The 19,520-nt window shown below is 37.6% G+C and overlaps 1 protein-coding gene and 1 pseudogene across 1 annotated transcript; one reads left to right on the forward strand and one right to left on the reverse strand.

Moving 5' to 3' along the window:
• The window catches only part of LOC148917139 (uncharacterized), a 40,143-nt pseudogene that overhangs the window by 17,676 nt on the left and 2,947 nt on the right, over positions 1-19,520 (reverse strand).
• LOC148917141 (protein TRIGALACTOSYLDIACYLGLYCEROL 4, chloroplastic-like) lies at positions 14,055-19,258 on the forward strand. The gene is made up of 5 exons (XM_089051709.1): positions 14,055-15,074; positions 16,247-16,496; positions 17,183-17,564; positions 18,502-18,818; positions 18,939-19,258. The coding sequence occupies exons 1-5, from the start codon at positions 14,803-14,805 to the stop codon at positions 19,134-19,136; spliced, it is 1,419 nt and encodes a 472-aa protein (XP_088907835.1). The 5' UTR covers positions 14,055-14,802; the 3' UTR covers positions 19,137-19,258.

The following is a 19,520-nucleotide window of genomic DNA, read 5'->3' on the forward strand; positions in this document are numbered from 1 at the left end:
TCGCCCTTTAAGACGTACTGGAATGAGCCCATCGAGTAGGAGCAGGGATTATTAGTATCGGTGAAATTCGAGTAGTCATGCGACATCATTTGGTTAAATATTGGATCTAGCAAAACCCTAAAGAATCAAAGGATGGAGAATTGTTTTCATTTTAGTTCTCTCTCTCTCTCTCTCTCTCTCTCTCTCTCGGCATCCTCATCCTTCGTATCTACCCTTACACCATCTTACCCAACACAACACATAAAACCCAGCCGCCACACCCTATTCTCAACCTTCAAAATCATCCTTGCTTTTCTCACAATCACCTGTTTCTCACGGCTTCGCTGCTGGTCGTTGATCTACAGTAGCACTCGACTGTGCAAATATAGAGGTAGCTCGATGGTGTTATTCTTGAGTTGAGTTGTTTGCAAATCTCTAGGAACCGCGTCCTTCGCCATTGATGAGTTTCTCATACTCAGAGAGGTGCATGACTTGGTGGTGGTAGAAGAAGAAGGCAAAGGCATATAGCATACTGAGAGTGATAATTCCTACTGGAAGCTGTGATGCCAGTGTGGTCAGAATGGTGGCGTTTGGCAGTAGGGGATGGCATTGGGGCTGGTCTGGGGTCGACCTAGATGAAAATTCATGTAAGAAAGATTGATTGGTGGGAACACTCGAGACGTCCAGCGGGGCGGTGGAATCGGTGGCAACTCAGTCTCAATTTCATGGTCAGGAAGAGGGTTGAGTGATGGTGCTGTGCTGATAATGATGAGGAGCTCTCAATTTCATGGTCAATTTGAATACGCAAGTGTTGGTTTTTGGTTTTGGTTTTGTTTCATAAAAGTCCATTCATCATCATCTTCTTTTTTTGTTGCTGGGTGTTGTTATTAGGTTTCAGAATTTGTTCTTGTGTTGTTTTAGTTAGATTGGAAAGACAAAAATTGGAAGAATTTGTTATTGTTTATACCCCTCAAAGCTGCCCAAACATTTCAAAAATCTTCTCTACGACAAGGCCTGCCTCCAAGCCCCAATATCCAATGATGGATATCTCGCTCTATCGGCTACTTACGGTTAAAAGTATTTTGTAGCTATGAAGTGATATGTCGCGTGGATACAGTAACCTCGAGAGCTGCTCAATGTAATCTTTATACCAACTCGTCCTCCTTGAGGCCACCACGCTGACTAGGCTTGATTACGACAGTTTCTTTGATGACTCTAAAGGCTCGACGATGGCCAAAACGGCATCGTCTTTTTGTGTGTTGCTCAACCTAACCTTAAAGGACTCATCCTCGACGACGTACTGGAACGAGCCCATCGAATAGTTGTGGAGGAATTGGAGAGGTAATTCAACGTCATTAGGTAAATAATGGATTTTGCAAAATAAAAAAGAATTAGAAGGATTCGGAATTTGTTTTTACTTTAGTTATTGTTTATACCCCTCAGAGCCACCCGAATATTTCAAAAATCTCCTCCTCGACACGGCCCACCACCAAGCCCCAATCTCGAATGATGGAAATCTCATTCAACGTCATTAGGTAAAGAGTGGATCTGGCAAAATAAAAAAGAATTAGAAGGATTCGGAATTTTTTTTTATACTTAAGTTATTGTTTATACGCTTTAGAGCCACCCAAACATTTCAAAAATTTCCTCCTCGACACGGCCCACCTCCAAGCCCCAATCTCGACTGACGAAAATCTCACTTTATCGACTACTCCGGTGAAAGGACTTCTATAGCTGTAAAATGAAATGTGGCGTGAAGACGAATAGCTCAAGAGTTGCTCAATGTAGTCTTTCTGCCAACTCACCCTCCATGATAGTCTCGATTAAGAAAATTTCTTCTAGGACTTCAGAGGCTCGACAATGGCCAAAACGCCGCTGCCATCGTTATGTGTGTTGCTTAACTGGACCTCGAAAGACTCATCCTCGATGACGTACTAGAACAAGCCCGTTGAGTAGGCTAGGGGATTATTAGCATAGGAGGGATTTAAGTGGTCATTTGACATCATTTAATAAAATAGTGGATCTAGCAAAAACCAAAGGAATCAGAAGGATGAAACAAGTTTTTCAGCTTTAGTTATTGTTTGTACCCCTCAAAGCTGCCCCAAAAATTTCTAAACTCTCTTCTCCAACAAGGCCCGCCTCCAAGTCCGAATCTCTAACGATGGAAATCTCTATATATCGGCTACTTTGATGAAAGATCTTTTGTAGCTACGAAATGATATGTCGCACGAAGACAAAGACCGACATCTAATCCCTAATCTCTAGTCACGGAAGCCTCGCTATGGTGGCTACTTTAGGTGAAGCATATGTTAGAGTTGCGAAGCAATATGTCGCGTGAAACAGAGAGCTCGAGACTTAGTCTATGTAGTCTTTCAGCCAATTGGTCCCTCTCGAGACTACGTCGGTCGCTAGGCTCGACTTTGATAGGTGTGATGGTGGCTTTGGTAAGCATATGTCAGAGTTACGAAGCAATATGTCTCGTGAAGACAAAGAGCTCGAGACTTGGTTTATGTAATCTTTCAGCCAACTGGTCCTTCTCGAGACTACGTCAGTCGCTAGGCTCGAATCGGATAGGTGTGATGACAGCTTTGGTAAAAGAATGGATCTAGCAAAAACAAAATAATCAGAAGGATATAGACAAGTTTTTCACTTCACTTGTTATTTATACCCCTCAAAGCCACCAGAACCTTTTGCAAATCACCTCCTCGACACGCCCCACCTCCAACCTAATATCCAATGACAGAAATCACACTATATCGGCTACTTCCAGTTAAAATCCATTTGTAGCTACGAAATGATATGTCATGCATAAACAGTGACCTTGAGAATGGCTCAATATAATCTTTATGACAAGTCGCCCTCCCTGAGACAACCATGCCGGCTAGGCTCGATTATGGCAATTTCTTCGACGACTTCGAAGGCTTAGACGATGGCCAAAATGAAGTCGTCTTTATGTGTGTTACTCAACCGAACTTCCGACGACTTATCCTCTACGACATACTAGAACGAGCCCATCAAGTAGGAGCGATGATTATTAGCATCAACATAATTTAAGTGGTCATTTGACGTCATTTGATAAAATAGTGGATCTAGCAAAAACAAATGAAATAGGAGGATTCGGTCAAGTTTTTCACTTTAGTTATTGTTTGTACCCCTCAAAGCCACCTGAACATTTTGGAAACCTATTCCCCGACAAAACTCTCATCCAAGGCCCAATCTCCAATGACAAAAATTTCACTCTATGGTCTACTTCAGAGAAAGGTCTTCTATAGTTGCGATACGTTATTTCGCGCGAAGATAGAGAGCTTGAGAGCCGCTCAATGTAGTCTTTATGCCAACTCACCCTCAATGACTCTACGATGTCATCTAGTCTCGATTAAGAAAGTTTCTTCGACGACTCCAGAGGCTCAACAATGGAAAAAACAACGTCGTCCTTTTATGTGTTACGCTCAAACGAACCTTGGATGACTCACCCTCTACAGTGTATTGGAATGAACCCATCGAGTAGGAGCCAAGATTATTAGAATTGGCGAAATTTGATTAGTCATGTGACGTGATTTGGTAAAATAATGGATCTAGCAAAAACCAAATGAACCAGAAGGATGCAGACAAGTTTTTCATTATATTTATTGTTTATACCCGTAAGAGCCATTAGAACATTTCGAAAATCTCTTCCCTGACACATCTCGCCTCCAGGCCGCAATATCCAATAACGAAAATCTTGTTCTATGGGCTACTTAATTTTTATTTTTATTTTTCATTTGGTTCTCTCTCTCTCTCTCTCTCTCTCTCTCTCTCTCTCTACAGCCTCATCCTCTGTATCCACCCTCACACCGTCTTGCCCAACACAACACATAAAACCTAGCCGCCACACCTCATTCTCAGCCTTCAAAATCATCCTTGGCTCTTCTCACAATCACCTTCTTCTCATGGCTTTGCTGCTAGTCGTTGATGTACGACTACGCTCGAATGTGCCCATATAGAGGAAGCTCGAGCGTGGGATTCTTGAGTCGAGTTGTCTGCAAATCTCTGGGAACCTTGTCCTCCGCCATTGATGAGTTTCTAGACTCAGATGGGTACTTGATTCGATGACTCAGTGGCGAAAGCCTGCCAAGAGTGACAATTCCTGTGGAAGTTGTGATGCTAGTGGGGTTGGAACAGTGGTGTTTGACAGTGGGGAGGGGATTGGGCCTAAAAGACGTCATAGTTCTGTGAGTCGCTCAATCGGACCACAAACAACTCATCCTCAAGGACGTACTGGAACAGCCCGTTGAGTAGGAGCGGAGATTACTAGCATAGGAGGAATTTAAGTGATCATTCGTCATTATTTCATAAAATAGTGTATCTAGCAAAAACCAAGGGAATTAGAATGATGCAAACAAGTTTTTCAACTTTAATTATTGTTTGTACCCCTCAGAGCTACATGAACATCGAAAATCTCCTCTCCGACACTGCCCGCCTCGAGGTCCAAATCTCCAATGATGAAAATCTCTCTATATCGGCTACTTCGGTGAAAAGTCTCTTTTAGCTACGAAAGTGAAGAGTTTTGGAATCTCTCACAGGTGTGTAGATGAAAGTTTGAGATGAATGAAGAGTTTTGGAATTATTTTGCATTAGTTTGGATGTATTTAATATAGTTAGAAGTGTTAGAGAAATGTTTGCGAATTTTTAGAAGTTTACAATGCAATTAGGGAGAAACCTTTGAAATTTCTATTAATTCAACTCAATTTAGAAAAACAGCTCCTTCGATGGAGATGCAAGTTTTGTAATGTAACCGCTCTAGTCAAAGAGATTGAAATCCAATTCCTACAACAAAGAAAATATGAGAAACATATACTAGACTAAAACCAAATGAGGCTCTGGAGCCGCAGGAGCAACTGACCTAATTGAGCCTAGCCACCGATGTAGCCTCGAAGAGGGCGAGTTTGTTGAAAGACTATATAGAACGACTCTCGAGCTCTCTTTTATGCGACATAACATTTTGTAGCTCCTGGAGATTCTTCATCGGAAGTAGCCGATAGAGCTAGATTTATGTCATTGTAGATTCGGGCTAGGAGGCGGGCCGTGTTGGGAAGGAGATTTTCAAAATGTTATGGTGGCTCTAAGGGTGAAGATCGGACCATGCTTTTTCATGAGAAGGAGACTTGATATGGAGCTTCGGGGTCTAGGGATTTAGGGTTTTGGGGAAGCCTATGTTTTAAATGGGAGAGTGGCCTCTCAATCTAGCCAACGAAACGCCCGTCGTTTGTTGGAAATTTGTAATTACCTCGGTTTGGGGATTGAGATGAGTTGAAATTTTGAAATTTGGAGCTCTTCATTATTTTATTTTATTTTTTGTTATTCTTCTAGAATGTTAAAGTTGTCTTAAATGTATGTATTATAAAAGTATTGCATGCGTATTTCTTGAATTTTTCTTGAAAAGAAATGCATTTGCTGAAGATAATTGTTTCGAAACTCAAGCTTATGTAATTTGTGTAATATGCATTCATGCATATTTGAATTGTGGTACAATGGTTTGATTCGGACTGGATTCAAAACAGTAATATATGCAGCTTGTGTATAGTCTAATTGATAGACACATTTTTACACCATTTATTATTACTAACATAATTGCTAGTCTTTATTTTAATTAGTACAATTTTATTTCTTTCTTACAAAAGCATTGGAAAATAAATAAGCAGAGAATAAAAGTTCTAATTACCATTTCATTATATTAATAAAGTGGGGGTAGCATGTTATTGAGTTTGAATCATTATATCAGTTGAAAAATGCATCACGTAGGCTCCCTTCTCTATTTTAATAATGGAGCCTCACACTTTTTAACATTTGACACGTGTCCATGATTCCATAATACAAAGTAAAAAGTTAACCATAGTTATGCCTATGAACATATATGTCAAGTATTAAGAAGGATAGTGAGGATCGTACACCTTGAGTTAAAGTGGTGAGCAAAAATATTTCCAATCTTTAAAAGACTTCGTTGTGCTTACTTTATCATAATAAAAGAATAATTAGTGTTTGCCTGTTCACCAGCCGACATAACAAGTAAAGAGAAGTTGAGGTAGCTGCATGTCAAGGGCAGCAGATGGAGAAAGAAATGAAAGAACGTTATTCCCGTATGGTGCAGCCAAAGCCAAAGAGAAAGAGAAAATCAAATTGACTACAAGCATGTGATATAGCAAGAAAGAAGAATGATGGGGTGCCAAGGTCAAGTAAAAGATGAAATTCCTAGAGAGAGAATTGAGAAGTGTCACACCAAGGCCAAAAGAAATGGAAAGTTATTTTGGAATTGTGGGCTACTTATTTGGAATGATGGGCTATAAACTTGATTATTTTATGATTCAAGCTCCCAAACTTTGGCTATAAATAAAAGCTTGGAGCAAAGAAGTGAGGGATGAGGAGATTTGCGGCAAATTTAAGAAGGAAAGAGAGAAATAGAAAGAGAGAGAGAGAGAGAAAGAGGAGAGAAAATGCAATAGAATTGAAGAGAACATTGGGGAGCCGAGAGGCAAGGATCCAAGGGGTTAAGGGTGCAATTTTCCACTTTTCATTTCTACTTTAGTTTTTATCTTAGAATTAATTTGTGATTTTATTTATGTCTAGTTAAATTTTGTTAATAATGAAACACCATTATAAAATGAAGTTCTAGTTTTTAGCTTCTAATTTCCAAATTATATTATTCAATGTTTATAATTTCCGCCTCACATGATTAGTAGATTAACTTTCTTTTCACCACTTCTATCATGTATTTGGGGTAGTTAAGAATTTGGGTTGATTTATTAATACATCCTTGGTTTTGTATTTTTAGTATACACATTTCTTTGATCTCATCATTCAAACAACCTTTTTCCACATAGGATGTTGAGGAAACTTCGATCCTTTGTAGTTAAATAAATTTTGTGTACATGTGATGCTTAGAATTTGTACTAATGAAGGGAAGGGGAATTTACAAAAGATTCATTAAATAGCTTAATTGATATATCTTGAGAAAGCAGTACATTGACTTCTAGATTGCTACTCCATGAGAATTAATAGGTAAATAATTAGATTTTTATGCTTTATTTAATTTTCTTTATCAACAAACAAATCACCATTTGAATCAACTAGGATGACAATGAAATTAACTTGGGTTTAATTAGTTTCTATCTTTTTCACGCAATCTTTGTGGGTATGACCTCTTACATGTCTATACTACATCCAATTCATGCACTTGCGAGTATTTATAAATTCAAACCGACACCTTTTTGGCGACAACACTAATATTTTGATTGGATTTTATGGTTTGAGCATTAAAAGTCTGGGCTTCTTTTGATGCCATCATCTTGGACAAAATATTGAATACATGGCCAACCAACGAGGTCTAGTCTAGTGGAAAATTGTCTTGACTTGCAGGTAGAGGTCTCAGGTTAAACCATGACATTAGTTGTGTGCGTGTGTGCGAGAAACCCATATTCCTGTAGTTTAGACTATAACTTGTACAAAATATATATATATATATATATGTTAAATACGTAGATGGATAATATGAAATTGATCATAGTAAGTCACAAACCTTTACTTCTCGATCTTCGCATTTTATATGAAGAAGCAGAGATTATTCGAATGGGTTTGGTGTTTCTCAATTGAAAAACCCACTTGTGATTTTCAAATACCATCACTATTTTCCAGCCCGTTTTGAAATCAACGAGGCCTCAATTTGGGGACAAGCCCAAAATTGTGGACTCGAACACTATTCCTTATGTGTAATCACAGCAAGAGGGCAGGACGAGCCAAACATGCTTGGTATAAGTCAACAATTGAATGAAATAATGTTATTGTCAATGGGTTCCCGACACGGTGGTGGTGGATTGGATCACCCCCTTCCCCTCGTGACGCCCAGGATTGAACCATAGTAGGGTTTCTTTCTTCCAGTGTAACAAAAACAAACACGTGCAAGGGGAATGGTATCAACACTCATTAACATATATAGTATTGAAAAACCTATATTTAGTTAGTAGCATATATCCACACAAAATTACTTGCCAATTTTAAGAATAAAGCGTGCGGAAAATATAAATATTTATGTGTTGTAAACCATATATATACTTCTAAACATTAAAAGTACTTGCCAATTGCAAGTAGATAATTATTATCTTCAATAAAAAAAAAACATTAATGTTATATATCCAACCAAACATTGTTTAACAACCGAGTAATACTTCAAAAAATAATGAAGTACACCTTTAGCAGAGATGTACAAATCAAATAATCTAAACCATTTTAAGGAAACAAATAATCATATTTAGTTAACACACCAACAAAAAATATGAAATAAACACTTAGGGCCTATTTGGTATTCAACTTGAATCCAACTTTTTAAACTCAAAAACAGAATTTGAGTCCAAAACAATGAAAACCTATTTGGTAGCTTTATTTTTAAAAACTCAAACTCAAGAACAACTAAAAAAACACCTCAATTATAAAAACAAAACAAAAATCTGTTTTTTAGTTTTCTTTCTAACAACCCACAAGTTCTCAAATTTTTAAGATTTGAAAATAGTTTTCAAGTTGTATACCAAAGAAGTTTTTGAAACTTAAAAATGGATTTAAGAACTCCTTGTTTTTAAGAAAAAATCAAAGCTTTTGAGTTCCCTGTTTAAATAGGATACCAAACGCCCCCTTATTTTCTCTATGCTTATATTCTTCAAATAAACACCAAAATATGAGTGCCAAAAACAGTGGGAACAAACCAAAAAGAAACAAACAGTGATTCAATGAGTATACATATATGAGTAATGCTACACTTACCACGTTTTTATCATACATTTCTATACCACATGATGTGGCATGTCCATATTACATGCCACATCAATTAAATCAATAAAGTGTATTTTAATTAAGACAATTAGAAAAACAAATACTGGAAAAAATCAAAAAAGAAAAGAAAATATTAAATAATTTTAATTGACGTGGCTATCCACCTCAACTGCTACACAAGATGGTGTAAAGATGTGGTATACAAATGTGGTAAGAGTAGCATTATTCATACATATACCTCTTACACTATCTCAATTTTATACATGGGATGGGATGGGGGATATGTCAATGATTAAATAAGGGGGTCCTCATTTGTCACATAGATAATTTTATTTCATCAAAACTCAACCAGCTGCAAATGCCACCCTCCATTTGCTCAAGCGGCTCAAGGGATTTATATTTGTTTCTCATGCTTTTCGCTGGCATACTTCCAGTTGATGACTCCCATATGTTCTTCAGATAATCTGGTCTTCATGGGAGGTGATTGCTTCATTCTCACCGTTGAGTACCTTTGTTCTTCTACTTCAACTAAATCTCCATAATTCTTTAGAGAAATCATTCTGTAAGTACAACCATAGACCCGTTTTTGTCTGTCTTTGATTAGTACACTCTTAATGGACATACGTGATAGATCCGCAAAGAATATACTTCTCCTACCGAGATAATTTTTTATTTATTTCTTTTTATCCCCATATGATATGAAGGAGGCTGCATACAGACATCATATGAAAACAAGAGTCGCGCTGTCACTTCCTTAGTGTCTCAAATGAAAACCTAAACCCAAAATTCATCACATGGGATGACCTTTTCCCACATAAAAATTCGACACCAAGAAGCAAAAATGATTTGTTATTTCATAAAGACAGTTTTAACACCCTCTTAGGCTCACTAGTTAAGAGAATATATCAATCTGAATTGACTGTGCATAAAGCCCTGTACTTTCGCATCATTCATCATATTATGAAAATCTAGGAGACGCAAATTGACACAAGTTAAATTTACCTATAGGTAGTACGCATGCTCCCAAAGGTCAATACCATGCAAAATGGAACTAAAGATGACCCTCTAGTAACCAATGGCTCCCGCAACAAAATTAATCAGATTTACAAATATTCTAATGGTGCAAACTCAGCCATTGGATAAGTGGCTGTACCAGTACAGCCGATGCACCACAGAATTTTCGCCGTATATATGTGTTTGTGTTGTGCATCAGTCAACTATTCTGAGTCGTAAAAATTATAAATTAAAAGAAGCCTGTATACAACTATTCTGTGTGTGTTGTGCTCTGATTCATCACCAAGTCCAAAAGCAATGACTACTCAAGAGGGTTATCGGAACGTAAAGATGGAATGAATTGTTGACCAACCTAACCTAATGCTAAAGAATGAAGAAGCCATATATTGTAAAACAGACGTCAGTAAATGTAGTCTTGATTCAACATTTAAACCTTTTCTTCATGCTGCTTTTTTACTTTTCTATTAATAAAGTACTAGCTATATTATATAGGCATAGTAGAAAATGTAGTCCACACGATCAAGTCGCTGCAAGGATAGCAGAAAATAACTAAATTAGTAATTGTCGAGGATTCCATCCATTTAGAAATTTCGGTATGCAATTTGTACCTAGGTACGTACATTCCTACCATATGCAAAAACTAGGCATAACGGCGGGAAAATATACTTCTCTTACAGAGATGCTTCAAAACTAAGGCGTACATCATTGTTATTATGGTTGAAAAATATATTCCGTGATCCCATTCGCCGCATTTAGAAAGACTATCCTAGTCGTCTTCATAGGAGGTGATTGCTTCATTCTCAAGAATAACCGTTGAGTACCTTTGTTCTTCTACTTCAACCAAATCTCCATAATTCTTTAGAGAAATCACGCTGTCGGTACAACTATAGACCATAGAATTTTGTCTATCTTTGGTTAGTACACTCTTAATGGACATACATGTTAGATCCACAAAGAATATACTTCTCCTACCAAGGTAGTTCTCCTCGTGGAAAAATATGCCTTGCTCCCACTCGTCAAACTTGAAATGCCTAGGCTTATGACTCCCAAGACGAAGAGGATGTTGTTGCATATCTATTTTGTAATTTAGCACACCCACTCCCGTTTCTTCTTATCATCATAATTTTTCAATCCCAATACCCATATCTCTATATCTAACGAAGAAACATCCACTAGGGCCAAAGATCCCCTGGAATTAAGCAAGTGAACAAAAAGCGAAAGATCCAGCTTTTTCTTTAACGCGAGGGGATGAGGAGTCCAATAGAACTCCTCGTTCTTGAAGTCAAAGGAAAGTATATGTACCGTGTTGTCATCTCCACTAACCAGCCAATGCATTTCTCCTGGGTAGATGTTGCCACATTGTTGCAGGATGGATAGCAAGAGAGCTCGTATCCATGTGTACAAGCTGCCACATTGCAGGATGGATAGCAAGGGGGAGCTGAGGGTAACTCCCGCCATGAGCTTGTCCCCAATACAAGAACTTCAGCCGCCGCCACGTGGGTCCTGTAGTCCTCCTTTTGATAGCGAGAGACACGAACAATCTTGTAGGTGTTGGTCATAATATCAAATCCCATGCCGTAAGTATCATGATTGCAGGAACTATTGGCCAGAACTTGGAGGTCACTCGTTGTTGGGAGCATTAGAAATTCTCGCTTGAAAGGATTCACCAACGAGCATGACCTTCCATTTTCCTAATTACGCTAGGATAATTATTTAATTATCCAATTCAATTAGAAAATAAATATTTGTTCCCACTTATAACTTTCATTACGATTTAGGAAATAAATTAATGCATATTTCTAATTATCCTATTTACACCTAGGTTTCCTCTCTCTCTCGATTAATATGTATATTTTTTTTTTTCTGGCTAAACATTTTTTCTTTTCTTTCACCAAGATATATATATATATATATATACATATATTTAACATAATTTCTCTTTTTTCTTATATATTAAGAAAGAACTTACATAATATTCATAGCTCTCAAAGAAGAAGGAAATAATGAACAAAATTTGATTGCATTGATTGTGTCCCGACATATGAGGGGAGATATGATTGTGTTCGATTCAAACCCACTACGCGTCCACGGACTCATCTCGCCGCTCTCTACATGCGGTACAGCGGAATTCCCAAATTCATTTTGAATAAGAAATGACCTAATTACCCCTATCCCAGGGTAAATTCGTAATTTCACTCAAATTAATTAAAACAGGGGATAAATTTGGAGTCGGGGTGTTACACCACTAGATGTCAAGATGAAATCTCGGAGGTCAAGGCCCAAGCCACGGATTCACGCCCAAGATTTCCAGAGGTTAATGTGCATGTGATGGAGGCCTCACAAGGAAACAAATCAAGGAGATTGATGATAGTTCAATATATTCCAAAACATGAGAGAATCAAGCAATCAAAATATTTCCACCAATGTGATCCTACGAATTCAAGGGGCTTCAAAAGGAAAGAGTTTTAAAAAAAGTTGACATTTGGCCATTCAATGGCCAGCCCATGGGCCAACGGACGCCCTATATAAACTTTATCAAACGAAGATAGAAGACACACAACATCAGACAAACAAACTTATCTTTCGTCTCGCACTTTTCTTTTCCTAGACTTAGGATTTTATTTTTCAAGCACCTAGTGTAGTGAGTTCTTCATATTTCTAGTGTAAGTTTATATTTCTCTTGTCATTTAAATTCTTGTTTCGATTTATATTTCTTGTCATTTAAATTCAAGTCTATTTCAATTGTTTTAATTTTCATTGTTATCGCACTTCAATTAAGTTTAATTTCAAGTTTATTTTATTTTATCGTTCTTATCGCTTTCACTTCGTTCTTGTTTTGATTTATTTTATCGCAATTCAATTTTTGTCTTTACGTTTATACGCTTATTTAGTTTAATTGCATTATTTTTACTTAAACCACAAAAATTCACAAAAATATTTGTACGAAACCTAACAATTCTCGAGCTCGAGAAAGTGAAAGAATCTAGGCCAAGAGGAGGTTTCTTGCTTGGCCGATCAATCTTTTGGTCAGAGGTTAGAAGCGCAACACATTCATCTATTCACATTCCATTCAAGCCCAAATTCGGGGCTTGGTGGTGGCACGCCCCGCGTCCAAAAGAAGAAGGACCAAAGTTCCTTACGTCAATTTGCTCCGGCGAAAAGAGGGAAACACGCACTTTAATTCTTGTCTTTACGTTTAAACAGACGTTTAATTTAATTGCACTATTTTTACTTAAGAACCTAAAAATCACAAAAACATTCGTACAAAGCCTAACCATCTTCGAGCCCGAGGAAGTGATAGAACCTAGGCCAAGAAGAGGTTCCTTGCTTGGCCGATCAATCGTTTGATCAGAAGTTAGAAGCACAACATATCCATCTACTCACATTCCATTCAAGTCCAAATTTGGGGCTTGGTAGTGGCACGCCCCGCATTCAAAAGAAGAAGGACCAAAAGTTCTTTCCGTCAGTCACCTTGGCCGAAAAGAGGGAAATAGTTAGTAAACACAAATTCAACAAGGAGCCCCCCCATTGTGGTTGGATGAGGCTGAAGTTTGATGAATCAGTTTATAATGATACTGTAGGTACTGGTTTTGTTATCATGAATTGTGATGGAAATGTTATGGGAACCAAATTTGAGCCAACCGCTAGGTCAAATATTTCCTTCCATTTGGGGATTATTTGGCTTAATTGGGAGTTATTTAATTCAATTGGAAATTATTTGATTCTTACCCTAATTAGGGATTTGATTTAAATAAAATCACTAATTACGTTAGTCTCTCCAAATTGGGGGAGAATAATTCCTTTTCATATGTGGAATTATTCTTCCAAAACCCTAGTCTCCGAGGCTCCTATAAATACATAGCTACACCAAAGCTTGAGATAATTCTAAACCTACGTCTATACTTATGTATGAAACTCTTCAGAAATTCCATCTCACAAACCCTAGCCGCCATAACTCTTTCTCTCTCTCACACAAGGCTCCGGCCACCACACACGACACCGGCCACTCGGTTCACATCATACATACATCTCCGTATTCTTTTTGTTAGCTATTGTTTTCCTACAAACACTCAAACTAACTTAGGCATCGGAGGGCCTTTGGCCAACACCCCCCGGGTGTGGTCCTCTTATTCCAATTTGTTTTGCAGAGAGAAAGAGAAGCAAAGAAGAAGATGAAATCTTAGACGAATATTCTTGTGGGATGAAAATCGCTCCCACACATGTGATGCTTGATGGTGCCAAGAATATAGGACATGTTTCTATTACTATTGCTGAGTGCTTGGCTCTTAGGGATGGTTTAGCCTATGCTTTACGTAAAGGATGGCGCAAAGTTCTAATAGGAGACTCCAAGGTTGTCATTGACTATGCGAACCATTTGACAGCCTCCCCTTGAAGTATCAAGTTGCTTATTCAAGACATCATGCTGTTGTGTTCCCTTTGTGATGATGTTTCTTGCAAACATGTTTAGAGTTCTGGGCAGATGGTTTAGCTAATTTGGATCACAATCTTTCCCCATCTCAACTTTGGGAGAATGACCTTATTTTTTTCTTCTTTTTATTTTGATATTTTCAGGCATACGTGTTCGTGTGGCTTTTCTTTGTAATTTCCTTTTTTAGCATAAAAAAAAACCATTGGAATAATTCAAATACCAATTCTTAATAAGTAAATATAAAAGCCTCAGCATACCCCTAATCCTAATTCCAATTCATTATCTCAACCTCAATCACCATTCGCTATAACCCATGCCCTTACAATATCATTTTGTATAAAAGTCTAAAATCTCAATTGAATACACCCCTTTAAATGGGTCAAAGTGTAATTTTCCCAAGAATGAGAGAAGTATCTCAAATGACAAACAAATCCCCTCTGGGTGTTGTTTCATATTCAAATTTCAAGGCAGATAAGGAAGGACCCAAAAGAAGGGACAAATAAAACCATCGCACAAAAAAACCCATCACTTAAACCCAAAAACCAAAAGCCACCTCACTCAGTTTTACTCTTCCAGAGCCAACAATGGCGAACCTGAGGACGGCAATGGACTCTGCCTTCTGGGACTTGAACGTTTCGTCACCTCACACCCTTGAGGGCTCAGCCAAGGCCATACCCGGCGACCCATTTCCTATCGACGGTGCTCGAGCCAGCCGAGTCCTCAGGATTCAGCAACTATCCCTTCTGGGAAATGGGTTCCCTTTGGGTATTATACCTTCTTACTCTCCCACTTCTCACAAGGACTTGGGTTCTTTCTCTCTGCAGTCCCTCTTGCTCAGACCAGCTACCTCTAACTGGTACACTGCTATACATGCTTTGCTTATTTCTTGGATTTTGTTTTTTGGTTTTTCTGTAATTCTCTTTCGTTTTGTGTGTTTCCTTGGATGGGTTTGTGGTTTGTATGATTGGTGAAAGAATGTAGGAAATTGAAGTCTCCTTTTAATGGTTTAGTTATTCATTGGTTTTGCTTGTGGCTTGTTTGGTTGCTGACAAATGTGGCGAAAAAAGCACTTAAAATTTGAGTTCTGGAGTTGAATTAGGTAGAGGCAAAAGGATAAGGCAGAATTTTTTTTTCTTGTTCTAAAAATGAACATATGATTTTGTGTTTCCCAATTTCGTATTTTTGTCACATGTGACCAGCCTCTATCTCTGTTTCTAGGCTTGGTTTGTGCTTTGTTTGAACTTTGATATTTAAGAAAATTTTGGTATTTCGTATGTACATTGGATTTTTGGTGAATAATTCAGTATTGCTATTGAGTGTTGATGGATAAAAGCAAAATGTTTAGATATGGAAGTGGCTGTTGTCCAAACTGAGAATCAAGTTATATTCCACCTTGCAGACTGCCTGGCGGTGGGGGCAATTTTCCTTGGTAGTGTTAGAGTTACAAAGAGTTGTACAGACTTTTCCTTACAAAATGAGGTTGCAGTTTATGTGGAAATCAGACTCTTATTGGGTATTTTTTATAGGAAGTGTTTGATAATTGATAAAGATGCGAGAAAGATAGATTGATTGGTGAAGCTTGACAACCAAACAAAGTTTGTTAACTTAGTTCTATTGATATAGCACATGAAGCATGGAATTTCTTATTGCCTTATTATATTACTATTGTGTGAAGGAGGTTTCATGTTTTTCGCGAGCATGAAACTGCCTTCATTTCGCAGGGTTATCAGAGAGTATTGGTTGGGATTATCCATCTTTTTTATGGGACTTGTTAGATGTAACAATATCCTAGACAATGAAAGTACTATTTAATTTGTTTTGCCCTGGTGGCACAAAAATGATGTTTGAATTGAACTTAGAAGTGACTGTATATTCCAAGAACTCATGTCAACCCTTCCTACTTAGACTAAAGTCACATTCTGACCCAAAAAAAGAGGCCAAAGTCATCTCTCACATCTATCAACTATGGTAGTACTCTCAATTGTCTGATGTACTAATTCTTTTGTTACATGATCTGCACGAGTATAGGTGGCTTGGATTAATTGGGCAGTTCCGCCCTAAGAAACTTATTTCTTCTATTAAAGCTGAATTTTCTACTAATGATGACATGGAGGTTCCTACTTTCAAAGATGTGGCAAAGCATGTCTTGGACAAGTCACTTTATTCGTTTGGGTTATGCACACAGCTTCTTGTGGCTCCCTCATCATCCATAAAGTTGAGCACAGAAGGGCATGGTGAGAAAAAAGGACGCCGCAACAAATTCATGCTATTTCACAAGGCACGCATTTCCCTTCCTAGTTTTGACATTTAATCAAATTGTTTAAACAGTAATTTTTGAACTGTCAGAATTCGTTGTCTTCCTAGTCTGTGATGCGGATATGGGGATTTCTGAGTATCTAAGTTCTTTTTAATTGTAGGTGGGTTTGTTTACTAATTGTAGTGTAAGATTCAAGCTGTTTTTTGTGGTTTTCTGATGCTGTGTTGTACTCTACCATCCAACTAATAATTTGGTTCTCTCTCTGAAATCAAATTTCTTGTATGTGAATTAAAGTTCAACATAGGTAATCCTAGGGATGTATCTTTACGAGCTATTGCTCACTTGAACATGCATTGGGCCCCATTTCTGGTAAACAGGTATACCAGAGTCTGTCAGCATGTATAATTTATGTGTTATTCTTCCGACATTCTTAAATGTTCGAAAGTAAAGTGATAGGCTTGGTGTGTAGTATATACAACTTCCTTAGTTTACAAGTTTATTCTGTTTACATATCTGGCCTTTATATATAAATTATGTGATTCAACAACATTGAACATGTGCACTGCACTGAACATAGGGGCTACACTGCATAAGCTGTTTTAGTAACAATGTTCATCTCTGGAACTATATTTCGTTCATTTATCTTGCTGGGGATTATGGGGCATGTGCAACAAAATGATTTTTCTCAACCTTTACGATGTTTGCAGCTTCCTTACCATGATATTACACTTGAGGCTGCATGGCCTGAGCTGTTCATTGACCATAAGGGACAATATTGGGATGTGCCTGAATCAATTTCCTTAGATCTGTCTTCACTTGTTTCTGAATCTGGATTGCGGTACCGCATTGGTATACATAAAAATAGTGGTCATCCCCAGGCTGTAAATTCCATAGATGGTGAGGTACCTACTTCCCTAATGCCTGGATTGTGTGCAAAGGCTGCTTTTTCATATGAAAAGAGCCAAGACCTTTGGAGGCAAAAGGAGACAAAAAAGGATGTTATGGTAAAGAAAGACAAGGGTTGGTTTTGGCGGCCATCGTATGATGTACGTCTTAAAGAACCTCATGCTGCAGTGTCTGGAATTTTTGGTAAGTTTACTACCTTACAAGTTAATCATATTTTCTGTCATAATGTCTTACTTCTTTCATTAATATATATTTTTTCTTTGTGGAAGTTTCATTACTAATACTCAGGTGCAATATCTTATAATTTTGAGCATATTAGTTTTATAAATTGGGCTCATTGTTTTATATGTTTATGTGTTTTGGTTCTGTGTGGTGTTAACTATGATTACATCTCTCCTTGTCATTTGTATTTTATTTTATGGGAAGTTTTCTACTTTAGTATATTGAAGCCAGTATGAGAGAGGGGTCATTTCATGCCACAATGTGTAGGAGGGAGGCCATTTCCACAATAATATACAATTATTATACAAAAGGATAATTACTGAGTGTAGGCCCCATTAAATAATGAAGGGGAGATCTTGATTTGATTCTAACTTCAGCATTTTGGCATGATATAGTCACTGTTAAGAAAGTATATGAGTTAGTTGAAACTTATGCAATTGATAAAAGGCCGTACCCATTCACAAAGCGATTGGCAAAAGCTGTAAATGAATGCTAGGTTTTATGTAATTAACTTTTCTCTTGTTCTGAAAATTTATTTCCATTATGGGACAAACCAAAAAAATTATGGCACAAACAAAAGTTATGTTGGTGAATGGTTGTAGAGCCAGAGTTAGACAAAAATTCGAAAAGAACAATTCAATAATTTTCTCTTTGTTATGAGTCCAGATCCATGGCTGTATGCATCTGAAGGTTTTTTCTTTTACTATTTCTTGATGTTTATACCATAGAAAAACAGCTACAAGGTTTTAAATTTGTGAAGCATTATTAATCAAAATTATAGGTTATTCTTTTGGCCCAAATCATTGTCACTGATATACTTCACCTTTTGTTTGCCAAATGAAATTGTAATGTTGTTTTTCACTTGTTTCTTCTTATCAATGGCGGCATTACATGTTAGGTGGCAGCTGCACAGCCTGGTTTCAGGATGGTCACAGCCCAGTGGCAGTTGAATTGAGGGGAGATGAAGATAATTCTACAAGTAGTAAGAAGAGAAGCCCATTTAGTGCTGATTTTTTCGGCTCAGTCTGCTATAGTTTCCAGCACGGAAAATTTAGAGAGCTGTATGGTGATCTGACCAGGATAGATGCTCGCCTGGATATCTGTTCAGCTTCAGCTTTGGCTAAAAGAGTTATTAATGGTTTGAAGAGTTCATCTGCTAATAGTGCCAGAGATCCCATGTCCTCCCCTAGGATCAATCTAATCTTTCAGCAGCAGGTATTTCTATTTACACCTATTATATCTGTGCATAACTGGGTGAACTTTGTGTTTGTTATAATTAAATGCATCTGGAGGCAATTAACCAATTCTTATTGATACCGTGACTTTTCTCTGTAGGTTGCAGGGCCAATCGTCTTTAGAGTGGATTCCAGGGTTTCACTCGACTCCTTGCCTGGGAAACGTGGCCCACATATTGAGGATTTCATATACAGCTTGAACTACTCCTTGAGACTTCTACGATCAGGGAAGGTTGTCGCTTGGTACTCCCCGAAAAGAAAAGAGGGGATGATTGAGTTGCGCGTATTTGAGTTTTAATTTCTGAATTTTAATTTTTTTTATTTTGGATATGTTTGTTTTGATTAAATCCCATTTTTAAAAAAATGAAATTAGCTAGACAGTAGAAAGTGAATGAAGGCTTCCATATCTTTTAGTGACTACTAACCACTTGTCCGTATATTGTGTGTGGAGATTGCCCTTCTGCTTGTCTAGAGCTAATTCTCATAGCATTTCAGCATGTATCACAGATACGAGAAAGTGGCAAGAGATCTGCCTCTCAGAAGTGATTATTATTGATTCAGACATGATATTTGAGATTCTTTTGGAAAAAATTAAAAAGATTGAAGGTGGACGGTAAGTTAAGTGAAATAGCAATGACTGATAATTATGTTGTTTCAGTTCATTTTACAGCATGACAGATCT

The sequence above is a fragment of the Prunus mume genome, linkage group LG5 (assembly GCF_029339155.1).
Source record: "Prunus mume cultivar Tortuosa linkage group LG5, ASM2933915v1, whole genome shotgun sequence".
Classification (NCBI taxonomy): domain Eukaryota; kingdom Viridiplantae; phylum Streptophyta; class Magnoliopsida; order Rosales; family Rosaceae; genus Prunus; species Prunus mume.

What these genes read in the sequence shown, in the direction of transcription:
- LOC148917141 (XM_089051709.1), top strand. Translation starts at nt 14,803, where the DNA reads ATGGCGAACCTGAGGACGGCAATGGACTCTGCCTTCTGGGACTTGAAC. An exon ending in AATTCATGCTATTTCACAAG is followed by an intron (nt 16,497 to 17,182) that starts GCACGCATTTCC and finishes CGATGTTTGCAG; the next exon opens with CTTCCTTACCATGATATTAC. An exon ending in ATCTAATCTTTCAGCAGCAG is followed by an intron (nt 18,819 to 18,938) that starts GTATTTCTATTT and finishes TTTTCTCTGTAG; the next exon opens with GTTGCAGGGCCAATCGTCTT.